This window comes from Elephas maximus, chromosome 9, assembly GCF_024166365.1.
Source record: "Elephas maximus indicus isolate mEleMax1 chromosome 9, mEleMax1 primary haplotype, whole genome shotgun sequence".
Lineage (NCBI taxonomy): Eukaryota > Metazoa > Chordata > Mammalia > Proboscidea > Elephantidae > Elephas > Elephas maximus.
Window position 1 is genome coordinate 64,355,055 of NC_064827.1, and position 19,876 is coordinate 64,374,930.

Sequence of the window (19,876 nt, forward strand, 5' to 3'; positions counted from 1 at the left end):
GGACCACTGGCAGACTTGGCAAACAGCACACACACCTACTTCTAATACAGAAACTTTCAGTGACCCTGTGGAAAGGCAGATTTGATTTCTGCAATGACTCATACGCCCTTCTCTCTCTTGAGTGCTCGCTTCATGTACAAAGGATTTATCATATAGAGACTAGATTTTTCCAGGCACCACATCAGAAGGAAGGGGAACTGGGGGTCAGGAGATGTTTTCCACATGGTACCGGCTGGAACAGCTTTGCAGCTGAGACAGGAAGGAGCTGGAGGGGAGCTGCAGGTAACATCCTCAAGCCCCGGGCTATTCCAATTCACCTTGTCCTGTTGATCACCAGCCTCTCTTTTGCTTACTCACACATCCTTTCATAATTTGCCAACATTTGTCAGATCAAAAAGTGGAAGGATCACACAAATCAGGCAACAGCAGCCACACGGGAGCCTGGTTACTACTTGGCAGCCCCACTGCATCAGACCCAACTGTGGAAATGAAGCCATGGTGCCAGGTGTATTCATTTATTTCCTAGGTGGCTAATGGTCTGCTTTGCTGAGGACTGAAGGGTTTCCCAGCGTGGTGGTGGTGTTAGCTGGTAACAATGGGATAAAATGATGCAGGGTCCTGTGTCATTCCCATGATCAGTTGTGGATCAGACTGTTGTGATCCATAGCGTTTTCACTGGCTGATTTTCAGTAGCAGGTTGCCAGGCTTTTCTTCCTAGTCCATCTTAGTCTGGAAGCTGTGCTAAAACTGGGATGGTCCCTGGCAAACTGGGGCAAGTTGGTCCCTCTATCTAATTATCCACCGGCCCGTGTGGACCAGGCTCTTTGCTAGCCATGTATCCACAATTTCCATAATTCCCGTGAGTTATACCCTGATTTGTTTTAGGTGCTGGGTTCAAGAGATATCATATTCTCTGACTTGGAAGAATTTACTCACAGGAAATGTTTAAGAATTGAAAAGTAAAAAGAATAAATTCATACAAGCCCCACCTCTTTGCCCTGTCATCATAAAGAATTCCCTTAGGTGATTGCCAGAACTGAATCATGATTTTCAGGCCCTAGGTACAGGCAAGTTATGGCACCCTCTTGTATTATCACTGAAGGTAGAACAAGATAAAGCCATAAAATATGAAACTTATGTAGACTTTGAAATAAAAATAGTAAATTTATTTTTTAGAGTAGCTCATCACAAAATTATGGCTTTGTTCACTGAAAAGGAATCTTTATTCCTCCTCTCTCTTTTATTTTTATTTTACTTTCTGGTGGCCATGCTTTTCTGGTGCCCTAAGCGAGTTTTAATCTGCTTGTTCAGTCAATCAGTTAAGGTGGTTGCACAAACGAGGAAAAATCAGTTCTCTGTTTAAAATCAAGTTTGCTACAACTGGTCTCCTTTGTGGCCTCTGAGGAACCCAGGCTTCCCAGCATTGCCTGAAACTGCCTGTTAAAGAGTTTAGATCTTGGATTCCTTGTCAGAGATGACAGCTACTTCCTAGAGAAGGTGGCTGGCTCTGGGAGGCAGAGAGACCAGCAGGAGAGGAGGAAGAGGCTGAAAAAATACGTGGAGGCTGGAGATGTACTTTTTTCCCTTCAAGTAGTTACTAGACTCACTCACTTGGTGTAACTACAATATTTATGCTCTTTAGCTGGACAACAAAGAGAGAAGTATGGGTGAGGCCTCCCTTGCTACCCCCTGAACAGGTCCTTCTACCCCACCATCTACCCCCAGCCCCAGCCCATAAGTCTATTCTGAGGTTGTATTCAAGAGCCGGAATCCCTGGGTTGTACAAAGAGTTAACATGCACAGCTATTAACTGAAAGGTTCAAATCCACCCAGAGGTGCCTCAGAAGAAAGGCCCAGTGATATAATTCTCAAAAACTAAAAAAAAAAGGTTCAAATCCACCCAGAGGTGCCTCAGAAGAAAGGCCCAGTGATATAATTCTCAAAAACTAGCCATCGGAAACTCTGTGAAGCACAGTTCCCTCCGACACACATGGGGTCACCATGAGTCAAAATCTACTTGAGGGCAATTGGTATTCAAGAGCCGTAAGGACATTACTGACTTTTCCAACCAACCCACACATTTTTATTATCCTGTACCAAATGTGGAACAGAGAAGAGAGAACGGGAAGATTTTCCAGCAAAACAGACACTCCTCAAAGTGGGGAGAGCCTTGGACAGGACCTTACCTCTGTCCCCTGTGTAGGAGATGACGTAACTGTCCACGGTGGCAATGGCTGGCTGCCACATGGCCAACGCTTCTGAGTCGGTGATGTTGGCCGTCACCAGGCCAGATGGACCATCCAGAGCTGCAAAGAAAGGTGGTGACGTGTTGGAGAGATAGACAGTCGTGGGGTAGGATATGGGAGTGATGTGTTGGAGAGATAGACAGTTGTGGGATAGGATATGGGAGTGACGTGTTGGAGAGATAGACAGTCGTGGGGTAGGATATGCGACCACAGCTACTCTGGTATCTGCACTGCTTGTGGCCTCCTCGTGTTGGGACATAGTGCCAGCTGCATGGGGTGGTTCAGAGCCCTGGACCTGGAGTCAGGCTGGGGATAATAATTCTGTCTGGGCTTATCCCCAGTGCTAGTTTGCTTTTCACATGAAATTATGGGTGGAAAAGTGGTGTATAAACTGAAAAAAGGGCTAAACTCATGACAAAGATTATCATTATTGTTCGTATCATTTTCCCCAAGGAAAGAACTTACAGAAACAGGGAATATTTATGTAATTAAGACTGCTCGAGGCTTTTCTGGGTTTTGAGCAATCTCTAGGAGGTGACTTGTAGATAATATGGAGCTAGGCTCTCAAGACTGGTGGTCCCGGGTTCTACCTTGGTGTTATGGATTGAGTTGTGTCTACCCAAAATACGTGTTGTAAATCCTAATCCCAATACATGTGGAGGAAACCCTGGTGGTGTAGTGGTTAAGAGCTGCAGCTGCTAACCAAAAGGTCGGTGGTTCAAATCTACCAGGCACTCCTTGGAAGCCCTGTGGGGCACTTCTACTCTGTCCTATAGGGTCGCTATGAGTCGGAATGGACTCGATGGCAAGGGGTTTAATACCTATGGATGTAATCCTATTTGGGAATAAGGGTTTCTTTGTTATGTTAATCAGGTCTTATAGCGCAGGATGTCTTTTAAACCTAACCATTACTGAGATATACAAAGAGTAGATTAGGCACAGAGAAGCAAGCATAAATGGGGTGAAGAGAGATGCCACCTGGAGATCTCCAAGGAATGCCCAGAAGAATGTTGGAGAAGCTGAGAAAGGAATTTCTCCCCAGAACAGACAGGGAGGGCCTCCCCTGGGAGCCAGTGTCCTGAATTCAGACTCCTAGCCTCCTAAACTGTGAGAAAATAAATTCCTGTTCATTAAAGTCACTTGTTTGTCTTCTTTTTGTTGTAACAGCACTAAATGACTAAGACAATTGGCTTCTCTGCCTAGTGCCCTTGGGAAAGTTATTTCCCTTCTTTAACCCTCTCTTTCTTCAGTTGTCAGATGGTGGCTGTTGTGTGGATTAACTAGACAGTGTGTGTATGATATGCTTGAGGAAACTCTCAATAACTGCCATTATTATTAATAGTACTGTTTAACTTATTTGGAGTCTTAGATATGACTTCCAGATGACTTATACTGAGAAGGCATGAATATGCAAAGGGTTTTTAGCTCTGGCCTCTTTTACCTGACCACTCCCACAACCCAACAACTCTTCCTTAGAAGCCAACCTCAGTGACTTTTCTCCTCTTGCTTTCACATTCACTAATCACTCCCCAGGTCAGCCTGAGAGGACAGAGAGCAGCTACCATCAGCTCATTTTTGAGATGAAGCATCTGAGCCTCAAGAGATGTAATGACCGGCCCAAGAGTCAGGGTGTAGCTGAGTCATTTTGGGAGCCCACACGGTCCCCTTCGAGTTCCTTCCTGTTTCATCTTGCATATACAGAAACTCCTTTAACGGGTGAGGACAATTGGGCCTTGGGAGAAATTACATTCAACTTTTGGGATCTGTTGCCATGAAGAATCCATGAATGAAAGATTTCTTTGGGGAAATAAGGGCCTGTGTTGCAGGGTGGACAGGACTCTGGGTCCTGGAGGGATGTTTTAATTGCATATTATCAAGTCTTTTAGGCTATTAGGATGTTTTTAAAATTTCCTATGAGGACCATTCTTTGGATCCCTGTAATGGACTGGACTGGATAATTTCTCATGTATCAAAGGGTAAATTGTTTAGAGATTTAGTTGTAACAGCTTGTCTGAAGAGAAAATTTCCACTTCATTCTCCTTCAATACAATTCATTATTTCCTCCTCTTTGCAGTGCCCTGTACAAATCATGTCATAATAGGAAAATAACCCTTTATTTTAGAAGAACACAGGGTTTAGTGTCGGACTGACCTAGGTTTGCATTTAGTTCCAGCACTTACTAGTTGTGTTGCCTTGCCCAAGGTATTTAATTTCCCAGGTCTCAGTTGTTTCCTCTCTGAAATGGGAATGGTAATAACCATGGAGATTAGACCTGAAGGGCTTATCAACAGTGCCTGGAATATAATATAGTAGCTGCCAAATGGAGGGGAGCTACTTTACGGCTGTAACCATTCCATGTCTAGGTGAAGCACCTGCTTCAGTGGGTCCTCACAATGGCTTTGAGAACTAGACAAGGAAGGGAAGGAGGTGATGGACTAATGTGCATAATTATTTCCATTTGCAGATGCTTTACATATACAGCTTCATGTGATGCCCCTTGTGGAGAAAACAGGGTTATACTTATTTTATAGACAAGCAACTGGAACCCCCCAAATTAAAAGACAGCTGAGAGCTCATGTAGCTAGTAAGTGGTAGAGTTGGGATTTCAACCCAGGTCAGTATGACTTACAAACTTGGGCTCTTTCTTCAACAATAATTCAGAATACTGAGGCCCAGGGAGATTGAGCATACACCTAAGGTTACCCAGCTCATAAAAGGCCAGGGATGGGGCCAGAAATGAAGGCTCTGGCACTTCAAATCCAGTCTAGTAGGATTCCATAAATAAAAACTTATTTCCAGCTGCAAAGTCTTGAGCAAAAATGCTGAAGTTGGGAAATCACATAGCACACAAAAGTGGTCTCTGCAAAATACAAAATAAACAAAACAAAACCTGTAGTGAGTGATCCTGAGATGGGGTCGCTTTCCTCAAACCCCTTCATGGCGATGACGTTGACAAGGTACTCCACTCCAGGAATGAGTTTCACCAGCCGGGTCTGAGTCTGGGTTCCATCCACAGTGACCACCGAGGGTGTACCTGGAACATGGGAGAAGCAAGATCAGGAATGGTGAACCTTGCTGAAGTTTCTGTGGCCTCCAAGAGTGGGTGTATCCATTTGGAAATGAAACTATATCTTTATCCAATGTAATTTTCTTGCCCTCTCATTTTCTCCTACCCTCTGGCATAAGGGAAGTGGTCTTACTTTTTGTACACTTTTTTTTTCCATTGGTGCAGATGCCAAAAACCAAGCCAGGAGAGGAAAAAACATGAAGTCACAGTGAACTAAAAATGGCAAATTTCCATTCAGTGGGGAGTTGCCATGTTGTGCAAATTTGATTTTTTCTTTCTGCTAAGAATACCAGAAGCTCACTATGTAATGCACATCTCATCTATTTAATCCATTGTCCTGGCTTAGGAATATATAGACTCCCTCCTGGGAAATTCTTGTTACTAGCAAGAATTCTATTTAAGAAAAGATGATGGTCATATTCAAATTTGTGCTCCTATAGTTAAGAAATCAGAGTCTATAGAATTTCAAGGCTGTGGAGGAGCTTGCAAATCAGCTGGTCAAACTTCCCATAGAGATGATGCAGTATTCCTTTGAAGACTTTACCAACCACATTCTCTTTATGCACTTCCAATAACAGGGACCTCACTACCTGTCTTTAGACAGATTTGACTATGCTTCCTCCCTGTGGTCTCTATTGTAGCTCATGGGGCCTACATACAACTCCTCAGCAATTGAAAAACAAATGCCACAGCCCCTACGTCTCCTTCTCTGCAGACTAAACAGTCCAGGGTTTTTAACCTGTTTCTCATGCAGCATGGTCCTGAGTCACTGCCCTTAAAGTATGGCACCAGAACTGAATGTGCCAGCTGTGGACTGACAGCCTGGAACAGAGTGAGGCTCCTGTGTGCACTGCTCATGACACTTCAATTCTACTCATGTTGTTAGATTGAATAAGCCTTTTAGACATCTCTATGTCAGCAACATCATGTTGGGCCAAGGAAGCTTTGAAATAGCACCTCCAACTCTGCTAAGTCACAACTCTCCATCCTATACTGAGACCCATAGGTTTGGGGACCCAAGGGCAAGCGCTCGTACATATCCAGGTCAATACAAGCTTTTCAGATAAGTGTGTGCTCAAAGAGGAAAAGGTCATTGTGCTTAGACTATTTTGTCATTGTGTGTCAACGTTATCGCGGATCTCTTTCTCATACGTTGGACATGTTATCAGGAGGGACCAGTCCCTGGAGAAGGACATCATGCTTGGTAAGGTAGAGGGTCAGTGAAAAAGAGGAAGACCCTCAAGGGATGGATTGACACATCACTTGCAACAATGAGCTCAAATATAGCAACGATTGTGAGGCTGGCACAGGACTGCACAATGTTTTTTTCTGTTGTGCATAGGGTTGCTATGAGTCAGAACCAACTTGATGGCACCTAACAACAGCAATTTCTCATAGGAGGAGCCCTGGTGGTACGGTGGTTAAGCATTTAGCTGTTAACTAAAAGATTGGTGGTTCCAACCCACCAGCAGCTCCATGGGAGAAAGATGTGGCAATCTGCTTCCGCAAAGGTTTACAGCCTTGGAAACCTTATGGGACAGTTCTACTCTGTCCTGTTGGGTCACTAGGAGTCAGAATTGACTCGAAGGCAATGGGTTATTTCTCATAAGCTCTTAGAATCTTAAGGCTAGAATCTTCTTATATTCACAAAGTAGTTTCTGCGAACAATCTTGTACAAACCAAAAAACCAAACCCCTTGCCGTTGAATCGAATTCTGACTCATAGTGACCCTATAGGACAGGGTAGAACTGCCCCATAGGGTTTCCAAGACTAAATCTTTACAGAAGCAGACTGCCACATCTTTCTCCCAAGGAGCAGCTGGTGGGTTCGAACCACAGACCTTTCAGTTAGCAGTCGAGTGCTTAACCATTGTGCCACCAGGGCTCCTAAGGTTATAGCATATTACAAATGGGGTCACTCTGAGTGCTTTCAAAAATAAGGAAGTAGTTTTCTTCGGCTGTGAAGTTTGGGAGGATGGGAGTTACCAGCCTCTTTTGCTATTTCACCCAAACCCTCTAGGCTGCTCCCCACCTCCAAGTCCCTCACCTCCAGCAATGGGCACATAGGTAATCCGGAAGCTCTCCACCTGGGCAGTGGGTGCCTTCCAGCTGACGGTGGCTGAGTTTTCAGTGATGTCTGAGAAAATGATTTCCTTCGGAGAGCCCATGGCTATCAAGGAGAAAGCACAAGAGAAATGCAGAAACAGTTAATGAACTTGTTCATCAGAGGTTCATCCTGGAATCCTTACCAAGGAAAACTTAGGCTCTAGAGTTTGTATCTGAGCCAGGCCTTGAGAAGGGAAAATGTTGTGATCCGTGGTCATGTTATAACTTGATAGAAACAATAGTTCTTCATTCAGTATGGGGCTTTGTGCTGTAGAGTAGCTATTAGGCTTTATTCAAGGGGAAATCTTAGCACCACATTTGAGTTCTAAGGAAATGAGGGAAAGTTATCTCACAGGCTGGAATATGGCCCTTTTTATTTTTGATTTTCAGCATATTTTCAAATCTTTGCTTTCTAGTTCCTTTTATGATGTCAAGACTTGACAACCGTAGAGTTCTTTGCACTTTATAAGGTCCCTTCACGCATATTCTTCTTTACTTAATTCTCATATAGAAACCTCTTTGAAGAAGATGTGGTTGTGGTCATTTTACCGAGGAATAAAATGAGGCTCAATTCCGCAATGACTACTCTTGAGATGTAGCCTTCCTGGGTCCCAGGACTGGGCATCAGAGTCAAACATAGCCTTGGGATGCTGGAAACAATGTTCACATGGAAACTAACCTTGACAAACCCCTTCCCAGAATTGAAAAGAGGTCCAGCGCCAAGGGCATGACCTCAGGCCCGTTACCAAAGCAAATACTCAACAAACACTAGGTCTACCTGGTGGGAAAGCTGTGCCCAGGAGGCAGTTTCTGCTCCTTAATTAAAAAAAAAAAATACCTCCCCTCAAACCCAGTTTCCTTTGGCTTTTCTCTGTGTAGTTTTTGGCTTAGATTTTTGCCCTCTTCAGCTGACCAGGCCTAACAAGAGAATTCAGGAAACAATTTTCAGATCTCTAGGGAGCTCACTTCCTCATCTTTTCCCTTCTCCAGCCCACGTTGATCATTAAGTTCCGAAACCCACAGTCCACTTTGGGGAGGTTTCTTTCCCCTCATTTCTTTTTTCTCTCATCCAAGACATCTCCTCCTACCACAGTCTCCTGTGACCTGGTAGCCACCCCCAGACTCTGTGGGTGCTGTGTTTTTGCCCTCTCTATGGAAAACTTTGGAAACCACAGAGCTCTGGAGCCTGGAAGATTTCAATTGTCCAAATACCACTGAGAGGTTGGGCAAGCTTGATCACGTCTCTTCACTTCTGTGAGCCTCAGTTGACCCATCTGCCCAGTGGGGAAAGTGATTTCTACCCACAGGGATGTTGTGACACTTAGACGAGATAATGGAAGTGAAACAACTAGGGTAGCATCCGGCCCCCACTAAGAATTCAGTAAACACAGTTTTCCTCCTTGTACTTTCCCATGTGGTGCTTTCTTCTGTGGGCTACCCTGGATTTTGAGGCAGCCCCCAGGAAAGATCCATATAAGGCTAGCTGAGAAAGACACCCCAGTGAGGTATGTAAGCTCAAGAACTAAGGGCTCTCTTACTGGCAGCATGGGTCACTCTGAGGGCAAATCCCACTGATGGATGTTTTGACATAGTTTAGAAGGTGTATCTTGTGACCATAGCTTTCCTTTCTAGATTCCAGGCTTCTCATTCTCAAAATGGCAATCATCTCTGCCTCCTCTTATAAGCCTTAAGAGTTATTGGGGCATGTGGTGGTAAAAGTGGTGGCAGGAAGATAGTCGTGTGTAGCCTGAAGGAATGGCAGATTAACGTTGGAATTCCAGGGTCAATGGGGGTGATATTTTTTGGACAACAGGCCCTCCTAGTGTGGAAGACTCTTTGTCTCCTTCTGCCATGAATAGGGCTCCTAGGTCTCCAGTCTCACAGCAGAATAGAAGGCCAATTGGAACCTGAACTTTGAGCCTCACAGAACAACTAAATCACAGCTACTGGAAGGTTGGGGAAACCCATGCAAGGCAATGCCCCATGTCTCTCTTCTCAAAGGGACTGCTGATTTGCAAAAAAACTCCAGTAAGAAAACATTTGGAGTTGCTATAAACTCTCAAGGAAGTTCAAGTGGGATGCTATTTGCTCTCTGCAAAAAGAGTTGATTCCTAAAATCTGGAGCAAAAATCCAAAAAATCAAACCTTTTGCTATCAAGTCAATTCTGACTCATGGTGACAGAGTAGAACTGCTTCATAGGGTTTTCTTGGCTGCAATCTTTATGGAGGCAGATTGCCAGGGCTTCCTTTCATGGCACTGCTGGATGGGTTCGAAGTGCCAACCCTTCAGTTAGCAGCTGAGCACAAACCACTTGCAGCACCCAGGGACCTCAAAATCTGGAGTACATGCCTTTCATTATGTGGCCATTTTAAATAATATATTTCCCCTTTCAGCATATTTTTATTAAACACATTAACATGTGTCAGGTTCTGTGCTGACCTAAGGGGACAGCCATTGTAGCCAATATGGCTTAAGAGCAGGGATTCTGGAATTAGACTGACCTGGGTTTGAATACCACTTCTGGCCTTACTAACTGCAGACACTTCTACCCCTTGGGTCTCAGTTTCTGCATCTGTGAGATGGGCCTGAATGTGGTACTCACCTTATCTGGCTAGGTCATGGAGATTCAGTGAGGTAAAGTGTGTCAGTACTTTGCTCTACGTGGCATCAAGTATGTGCTGTACAGTTGGTGGTTATTGTCTTTATGCTTCTTGGGGGAAAACGTGTGAATCAGAGCCAGAGGCACCAAGCACAAAGAGGCTGGTTCAGAAGGAAAAGGATTGGCAAACAAGTGTCTTTGCAAACCTACTGGCCAGGGCCCCTGGGCACAATGCCATTGTGACTCTGTGGTGTGTGGTCTCTAGTGGATCTGAACTGGAACTGAGCTGAGACTTGGAGGGGAAAGGCAGGGCAGGGAGGGGGCACATCCTGGAAATTAGAAGAAGGGCCTCACCAGCATTGATTTTGGGATGGAAGATAGCACCAGTAATGTGTGTCTGGGTGTGAGGATGGGGGAAGCTTAAGAAAGCATTTCTGGCTACTCTTTCTAGACCCCTAGGTGGGCTATGGAAATCCTGGTGGCGTAGTGGTTAAGAGCTACAGTTGCTAACCAAAAGGTAGGCAGTTCAAATCTACCATGCCCTCCTTGGAAACCCTATGGGGCAGCTCTACTCTGTCTTATAGGGTCGCTGTGAGTCAGAATCTACTTGACAGCAAGGAGTTCGGATCAGATGGGCTGTAGGAAACACCAGAAGAGAATGACAGAGTCATCTTACTTTGTTGTTGGAATTTTTTTCCTATTTTCTGTCTATTTGGGGGACCCTTCAGATGGTTCACAGAGGCATGCTGGCATTGAATTCTTTGGAGGCAAAAGAAGTTCCTGGCAACTCTGAGCCTCCCAAAGAGAGACCAAGACTATTGCAAAGAAATGGCTCAAACCACAGAGGAGAAGAGGAGCCATTGCAAATGCAGGGATTGACAGACAAAGGGAACAATAAAAATAATAACCTAAGTGTCCATCATTTGGCAATGGCAAAAAAAAAAAAAAAAGAAGCTATTTATAAGATCACCTCCAAGCTCTAATAATAATTAAAAATGAAGCGAAATGTAGAGTAATGGGTAATATGTTAATGACTGTGCAAAAAAAAAAAAGGTAAAAAAGAATATAAATCTATATCTAATTTTGCCAACATATATACCATGTTTTGGGAAGAATACACAAGAAATTGGGGACTTTGGTTGCCTCTGAACAGGCAAACTGGTGGCAGGGACTCAGTAGAATAAAGACTTTATGGTATATTCTTTTTAAAATTGATTTTGAACCAAGTGGGCCATTAAAAATAAAATTTACATTAAATAACCCAACATAATAATAGCTAATATTCTTACTATGGAGAAGCAAATTCTGCTAACTACTTGACATTTATGATCTAAGTTAACCCTCCTGGCTGACCTTTGAGGTAAGGTCCGTTTTATAGATGAGGGAATGGAAGCTCAAAGGGGAAAAGAGAGTCGCTTGAGGTCACACAGATGGTAGGAGGCAGAGTCAAAATTAGATTCCAAGGATCTGCCCTGAGGCTGCACACATAACCACTAGGCTATACTGCTTCCAACTGCCCAGGGCACTCAGGGCTGCAGCCTGTGCTCAGAGAGCAGGGTCTTGAAGGGAGAGGAAGAGCCGAAGCAGCTCCTTTTTGGGACAAAGAGGAATAGGTCATCACAGGGAAGAGTCTAAAACTGTGCAAAGGAGAAAAGAGAAAAGCAGAGAAAGAATGAAAAACGAAAGGGAAACTTCATAAAGGTGATGATGAAGTGAAGGTGTAAATCAGACTTCTGCTTTGCTGGAGTCACCCATCCTCTTCCTAGTACACTTGAGTGTACGCGTGCAGGCACCCACATGAACACACACACACACGCACACACACACACACACATTCTCTTTGGCTGTGAAATACAGAGCCCCAGAGAAGGAAATCAAAGAGAAAGCTTTCCAAAAGAGCAGGGCCTGCCTTTTCTTTTTTCATCGCTTTTGTTCTTAAAAAAAGAAAAAGAAAAATCTTATGATTATTTATTCTCTTTTTTGCTTTAAAACTGCAGGGCCTCTGGGGGGAAAAAACCAACAAAACAAAATCAGTGATCAGAAATAAACTTTGAAAAGCGCTGTTTATAAACTAAGGTCAAAATCAGGCTCTTCCTCTGATCTGGAGTTGTTTTATGGGTGGCCACAGGGAGGTGGAGCTGAGGGCCCGAGTCCCAGGGATGGGGTGTCCCTGCTAACAAGGAACAGGGCTTCTCCTCTGGCTCAATTAGTGCCTGCCTAGCGGCATTTGCTCAGCTACAAATATTATGACTTCTACAAGTGGCTTCTTGGAGCTCGTTAGGTTCTGAAACTTGACACATTAAAATAACCATTTCTAGCCAAAGTGGAATTTTGGCTAATCTTGTGCAAGGCCCTGGTGGCGCAGTAGTTAAGATTTTGGGGCTAAATAAAAGGTCAGCAGTTCCAATCCACCAGCTGCACCTTGGAAACCATATGGGGCAGTTCTACTCTGTCCTATAGGGTCGCTATTAGTTGGAATCAACTCAAAGGCAATGGGTTTGGGGTTTTTTTTTTTTTGGCTTGTGCTTCATACCTGCCAAAGATGGCAAGGACATATATTCATTGGTTATCTGTGCTTATTAGTACTATTAAAATAAGTTGGCTGTTTGAGATCTACTCCCAGTCTAGTCATGTGACCTTAACCAAGTCACTTCACCTTTCTGGACCTCAGATTCTTCATGTGCTAACGGAAGAGACTGAGCTACATCCTGCCTTTTCCTTCATGGATCACAGTACTGATTATTCACATGTAGCATTTTATAAATATTAACTGTATAGGTGATGGTACCACTGTCCATTTTCCCTGCAGGTTATGGTTAGAACGTTGGACCAAAGAACAAGGAAGTGTACCCCTGGATAAAATATGATGGGATAATAGGTAGAAGGACGGGTCTTTGGAATAAACAAATGTGATGATTTAAATGATGATGACATATTAATGATAATAATGAAAATGCAAATAGCTCTTATTTGCTGTGCCCTTGCTATGGGTTGGGCCCTTTGCTATGTGCTTTACATGAATTATTTAATTTTATCCTTGCAACCCTGTGAGCTAAAGCATCATTCTCTTTTTGTAAAAAGATATAAACAAATTGCCCAGGGTCTCCTGGTTTATGATTGAAAGAGCTAGGATCTGAACCCAAGCTGTCTGGATCCAAAGCTCTTGTAGTTACCCAGCCCTTCGAGCAGGAGATCCCAAGTCATGACTTTTCTTTGTTCTCTCCTGTTTAATTACTGTACCTGTTGTTGCTATAGCATTGACTGGCTGGGATCGCCTTCCACTGCTTATTCCATAGAGTTCAATTTCATATTCAGTGGCCTCTCTGAGACCGGTTATGTCCCTGGTACGTTCGGGGGCAAGGAGGGTTATTTCCAGTGGCTCAGATTGCTTTTTGGTATCTCTGATTTTGAGAACAAAAGTTTCGAAGACTCCATCATCAGCTGTCCAGGACAGACGGAAACCATCTGGGGTGGCATCTGAAACCAGAAGGTTGTCAACTTCTGGCTCGGCTTCTAGAGGGGGAGAAAATGGCGGAAGAAGGAGGAAAGAGAACATCATTCACCAGCAGTGCAATCTTCTGCCCAGTGGGGCTATCAGTATGCAGTGATACCCGGGCTCTCAGAGATAGAAGTGTCCTGAGATACCGAAAATAGAACAATTCAACATTAACAAGTCTAGGAGAGCTAGGAGAGGAGAAAGATGAGTTGACACATTTGATCCAAGCCAAGTGTTTGCTTCCATATGTGAGTTTTGTCTAAAAGCACTTCTATAAATCCACATCTGGACCCAGGATTGGCCCCTCCCATGCATTATTAAACAAGTTCAAAGCTAGTAACTTGTTTACATTTGCTCTCTGTCTTCCAGTGGCTGAGTGCCCATCCTCCCTGAGACCTTTTTCCCTTCTTTTTGAAAAGACAAATAAACCAGCATTAACGATCTTTACAGCTGCCCTTAATGACGCTGCTGATTATATTTCCCTGGAGCCTGAGCAAAATGGCTTTTAAAATGTTATGGTTCTTTGTTCTTGGAGCTCTACTAAAGACAGCTACTAAAGAAGGCTCTTCTCTTGACTTTCTCCCTTTTCCCCCCTTTCTTCACCATTAGATAAGTGTTCAGATGTTAGAATTGAGGCTTGAAACCTCTTGTGCTACATATTCTGGACCCAACGTTTCAGATTACCTTAACTAGACACAACTCAATGTTAAAGTAAATTTAGAGCTGAGTTTCCCAAAGAGTGCTCAGAGCAAACAACTCTTCTTCCTTAAAAGGTAGCCATGTCAAATAAGTTTGGGAAATACAACCTGGAAAAGTCCCTCTTGGAGACACACAATGCACATTAGGATGTTCTGAAAAGCCTTGTAGTCAAGAGTCCTGTTTAACTTTGCTTAACTCAGTGTTTCCAAAACTTATTTGAGAATGGAACTTATTTAGCAAGTAGGACCCTTGAACATTCTATGGAGCTAGTAATCTCTAGAAAGACTTTTGGAAACAGAGAGTTTTGACTGTTGAAGTTGTTAATGTTATATTTCTTTAAGAATCATTAGTCTTGAGAAAATTATGGATTTAGTCTGTGTTAAGATTCTCTCTGATATCAGTGTTTACCAGCATATTAAGTCCACATTTGATCTCCAATGATGAGCCCATTGATAAGTTTATCAATATCATAGTCAAGACTTCCAGATGGCAAGTGCTTTCAATAAGTTTTTGAAATATACTCATTTGCATATTTCTTTTGAGAAGGCTGAAATGCAGCTGGGGACCAGCCAGGATGAACACAAGGGAGGGTGATATGGAGTAAGCACGTAAAAGCTATGGACAAGACATCTTCTAAAGGATTTGAGACACCAAGTGGAAACATTTCGACCTTCTCACGTCTGAGATGGGAGAGGGTGAGTGCTCATTAGATACATAAGACAAGGGACAGTGTGGAGGGAACACAAAAGAAGAGGCCACGTCTGTGGATTAAATAGGGGGTATGGACAAGGATGTTAAAATCATGATGATCTGGTAGACAGATTACATGGAAGGAGACCAGGAAGAGGAGAAAATGGCTCACTTGAATTGAAATACCTGTAACAATCTCAGCCCTCAAGGGCTTGGTTTGGTGCCCTTGTGTGAAGCCAGAGACCATAACCTCATAGCCAATGCCAGTTATGAGGCCTCTAAGCTCCAGCTTCCTCTGGGTTCCTGAAAGTGTGAATTCCTGGGGGTCCAGCAGCTTCCCAGAATCCACCACCGTTACTAGGAAGCTGTCAAAGGCATTCTCCGATGCCATCCAGGAAACTGTGAACCCGTAGGGATTAATGTCGGAAATGGTTAGGTTTTCCAGAAGGGGCAGGGCCTCTGAAAGAAGGGAGGGGTGAAAATAACTCAAGTTAGCAGCAATGACTCTGCCAGGATAGCACAAGTCTCCAAGAACATTGATACCCGATCAATCATTAAATGTGTTATATGCTTAGAAAATGAATATTTAGCAAGAGCCTGTCAGGTGTCAGATGGTGTTATCTTGTGTAGTTTTCATAACAAGCCTATGAAAAAGGTTATTTCCATTTTACAGATGAGAAAACTGAGTTTCAAAGTGATTAACTGACTTGGCCAAAGTCACAGAGTTAGTATGTGATGGAGTCAGGTTTTTAGCTAGGTCTAATGTCAAAGACCACAAATTTCTCCCTATTCAAATAAGTTCTCTTGTATTGGGTTTGGACCTATTTCTCTAGTTCCAATCATTTTTTGGTCTTGAAACAAATCAGCTTTGTTTGCAATTATACTTTCTTTTTGGTACCCTTCATATGCTTCTATCCCATTTTTAGTTCACATTTTGAATCAAGCTGAGTAGGCCAGTTAGTCATACACATCCTCACAAGCTGACGTATAAAAAGGGAAGGTGATAAAATTTATTATATATCAAAAATCAACAACTTATAGCTATGTCCCAGTAAGGTATGCTGAAATTCGTTAATTCTTTTGCTGCTTGTTTTCCTGGATAAAGTTAGGAGACAGGGGTATATCTGGATCTTCAGTAAATTCTATCATCATTATTTGTTTATTCATTCACCAAGCATCCTATTCATTCGCCAAGTACTCCTATTTCTCAGATACCAAGGGGTCTTTTCATGTATTGGGGTTCCTAAAAAGAGTAAGCTTATATTAGCTAAGTTTCTCTTAATACTTCTTAGTTGTCAAGGCTTCACATCCATTATCCTATTTAACCCTCATAATGACACTGTAAACAAACAAACAAAAAAACCCAAACCAGTTGCCACTGAGTCTATTTCAACTCATAGTGATCCTATAGGGTAGTGGATATTGCTATTCTCCTACCCCTTTCCCACAATGACAGGAAACAGAGAGGTCAAATGACTTATCCAAGACCACACATCTACTAAGTGGTTAAGCTGAGATCCAGCCTGGTCTTCTGACTCCATGTTCAATGTTCTTTCCACACCTCAAGCCAATGTCTAATCAATAGGCCCCACTAAAAAAAAAAAAAAAAAAAAAATTTTTTTTTTTTTTTTTACTAGTGTTGGCAGATCCTGAGGATTAAACAGTATTAGTAAAGAAGGTAAAACGAAACACGGTAATGGTGAATGTATTTTTTTTAAAATCAGAGGGGACATGGGGACAGAAATTCCAGGGCCAAGGTTACTTCAGCTGCGTACAGTTTACAGCCTGTGTTTCTATTGCAGCTTAATGGAAATTTTCAAAGAGGTAAATGACCTTACACTAATGCCCAGAGTCTAATCCATGGGATGTAAAGAAAAATGTTTTTAAAAAAAGCGTTTGGTGACTGAATGAACAAGTGAATGAATGCCCTCATCCCCTAAACAAACAAACAAACAAAAACCAAACCAAACCCAGTGCGGTCGAGTTGATTCCGACTCATAGCGACCCTATAGGACGGAGTAGAACTGCCCCATAGAGTTTCTGAGGAGCACCTGGCTAATTCGAACTGCCAACCCTTTGATTAGCAGTCATGGCACTTAACCACTATGCCACCAGGATTTCCCATCCCCTAAACAGTGATTTCAATTTCGCTGTGGTTTGGACATCCTGTACTTATTTTGAAACACTTGGTGTTTATTTTGAGGCATTATTTCCCTCTATAAAGATCTCCAAAGAATCACAACTCTATCAAAGGCAAAGATGAAATTACATATACTGTACAAACAGGCTTCTTTATCTGAGAGACAAGGGTCTAAATTTCTGTTACGAGGTTTGTTTAGATAAGTGGCACCTCTCTTTAACAGCTGGCCTCTTGGCACCTCCACTCCACCAAAGCAGCGAATTCCGATCAAAATAAGGGCGTTCAGGTTGATTAATAAATCAAGGGCTTGTTATTTATAATCTCTCTTGTTCAGCTTTTTTTTTTTTTTTTTTAAAATGCAAAGTCTTTTCACATCATGGATTAGCTACCACAATGCTGTAACTGGATCTTGGTTTCCTAAAGCCTGGGCTCTCCCAGGGTCCCTTTCTTCTCTCTATTCTGTGTAAGGTCATGCAAGAGACTACAAGTATGGGCTGGTGGGATTCAGGGTCATTCTTCTCCTCCTGGGAAGTGAGATTCTCACCTCATGGTTACTCTTTTTTTCTGCCTGAGAAATTACCATTTCCTACATTTGGAGACTGATCTGAACAATTCAATTTATATTAGATAACTGGACAGGAAAAAGAACTACTTTTTAAGTTTACATTAAAACATGCCCAATGTTCTCTTAAAAATAACAGGAAAGTGGTGATAGCACAGGCCTTCTGTTTCCAGCTAGGCTTGTAGGTTATTTTCAAGAACACAGCTTTCCTCACACTGTTGGGAGATAGCAGAATGGACCTGTTATTTTTGTTGTTAGGTGCCCTTGAGTAGATTTGACTCACAGCGACCCCATATGACAGAGTAGAACTGCCCCATAGGGTTTGCTAGGCTGTAATCTTTATGGAAGCAGATTGCCAGGTCTTTCTCCTACAAAGCCGCTGGGTGGGTTCGAACTGCCAGTCTTTCAGTTAAGCAGGCAAAGCCTTAACTAACGTGCCAGTAGGGCTCCTGGGAGCCAGGTAAATTTCATCATATACATTTAATTCCTGAGACAAGGCTGCAAGATGTACCTGTAGGTAACCTCTCTTCATACATAAGAAAATTGGGGTTCAAAGAAGTTAAGAGATTTGCCAATATTATGTAGCTAAAAAGTGGTGGGAGGGGATTAGAAACCACACAAGCCTAATCTCACAATCCTTACTCTTCCAGGACTCCATGCCATTTCCAATTAAATATTTAATTGCACTTACTGTAAAGCAATTGCTGTCAAGTCAATTCTAACTCATGGCAACCCCATGTGTGTCAGAGTCAAACCGGGCTCCACTGGGTTTTCAAAGTCTGATTTTTTGAAATTAGGTTGACAGGGCTTTCTTCTTATTTATAGCAAAGCTAGAACCTGGGAGAGATCTGGTTCAATGTGAAAATCAAACAGCAATATCAGTCCTCTGAAATTACTATCGTGGAAGGCAAGAGACTTCTAAATAATTTCTGAGTTTGTTCAAGCAAGAGATTTGGTAAATTGACAACTTCGCAACCTTTGCCATTGATTTAGGATCATCTAAGGAAAGAAAATGGAACCACTTCTTTATGTAATTCAAAGTGTAGTCAGAAGTCAAGTTCAATGAATGGGGTGATGCTTAATTAAACTTAGGATTCATCTGCCATCCTACTTTGAACCTTCATTAATCTGTTGTAGATAACTACTTGAGGAAGAAATATTTTTTAAATATAGGGTATTATATTTCTGGGAACAATAGTCTAGGGACTGAGTTACTTAGCATGAGGTTTACGGAAAAACTTTCCATTCTAGGTCTCTACTAACTTAGAATGCACTATTTATCCAGAATCTCCAAACTTTGGATCAAATAACCTATAAAACCAAGCACAGAAATCATTGAAAACTTTATACAGCTGTTGAGAACACTTCCTAAGAGGGACTAAAAAAGACTTCTTAGCAAAAGTCACTGCTTTTTCTTCACTTAGAAGTCTACACATGGAGCAAAGACTGTATTTTCAGTTAATTTTCCCTTTCAGAATGCCTATCAACCTTCTTCCCTTTTCCCTGTGTGAAAATTCTAAATAGATAACCAAGAGCCTTTGAGTGAGTACCTGTCATGACAAAGGCAGCGAGGGGCCTGGTGGTGTGCCCAGCCCAGGTGCTCCCTGCCACGCTAACATCATAGCCAGTGTTCTCCACCAAGCCCATGACGTGAACATGTCGTGCATCTCCTGAGACTGTGAGTTGCTGAGACTCAAGCAGCGAGTGAGAATCACTAACATTGATAACAATCTTTGCAAAAGGCCCAGCTTTCGTGGTCCATGACACGTTGAAGCTGTTGGGAGTAACGTTGCTAAGGATTAGAGTGCCCAACTGTGGCTCTGGCTCTGAAGGGGAAGGAACATGGGCAGAGAGAAAGAGAGAGGCATTATTAGAGGAAGCAGGAATTCTCTGGAATGTAGCTACAGAACACAAAAACATCAATCCCTCCAAATATTTGGAGCAAAGGTAGTATATTAGGCTGTGTCTACACCAGCATTGTTTATAACGTTAGAGGATAAATTGCCTTCTCTGAAGGCACGGATTGGTGTGCTTTTAAGTATACACATGACCATTTGCTAGTTATGTATGAACAATGCAAACTAGCCATTATATTGGTAAGACTAATGTAAAGGGTATTAAGGCTACATTTCCCAAAGTTTGTAGTGGGGCACTGGCCCTGTAAGATATTCCAAGAAAAGATAACCTCATTCTGACGTATGTAAGGTAAACACTGTATACTGTATCTCACCTTAAAGATTCACAAAGCATATTAGTATTTTAAGGACTCTA

The 19,876-nt window shown here is 42.6% G+C and overlaps 1 protein-coding gene across 7 annotated transcripts in view; it reads right to left on the reverse strand.

Annotated features, from left to right (window-relative positions):
• Window positions 1-19,876, reverse strand: part of TNC (tenascin C) — a 99,411-nt gene that overhangs the window by 16,113 nt on the left and 63,422 nt on the right. For 3 of the 7 annotated variants that reach the window (XM_049895124.1, XM_049895122.1, XM_049895121.1), the window contains 6 exons: window positions 19,156-19,431; window positions 15,090-15,362; window positions 13,259-13,531; window positions 7,360-7,482; window positions 5,137-5,280; window positions 2,187-2,306 (listed from right to left, as the gene is read on the reverse strand). In XM_049895124.1, coding sequence (XP_049751081.1) covers window positions 2,187-2,306; window positions 5,137-5,280; window positions 7,360-7,482; window positions 13,259-13,531; window positions 15,090-15,362; window positions 19,156-19,431 — 1,209 coding nt within the window. The remainder of the gene's footprint in view (window positions 1-2,186; window positions 2,307-5,136; window positions 5,281-7,359; window positions 7,483-13,258; window positions 13,532-15,089; window positions 15,363-19,155; window positions 19,432-19,876) is intronic. The other 4 variants (XM_049895125.1, XM_049895123.1, XM_049895126.1 and 1 more) reach the window with 2 other exon arrangements.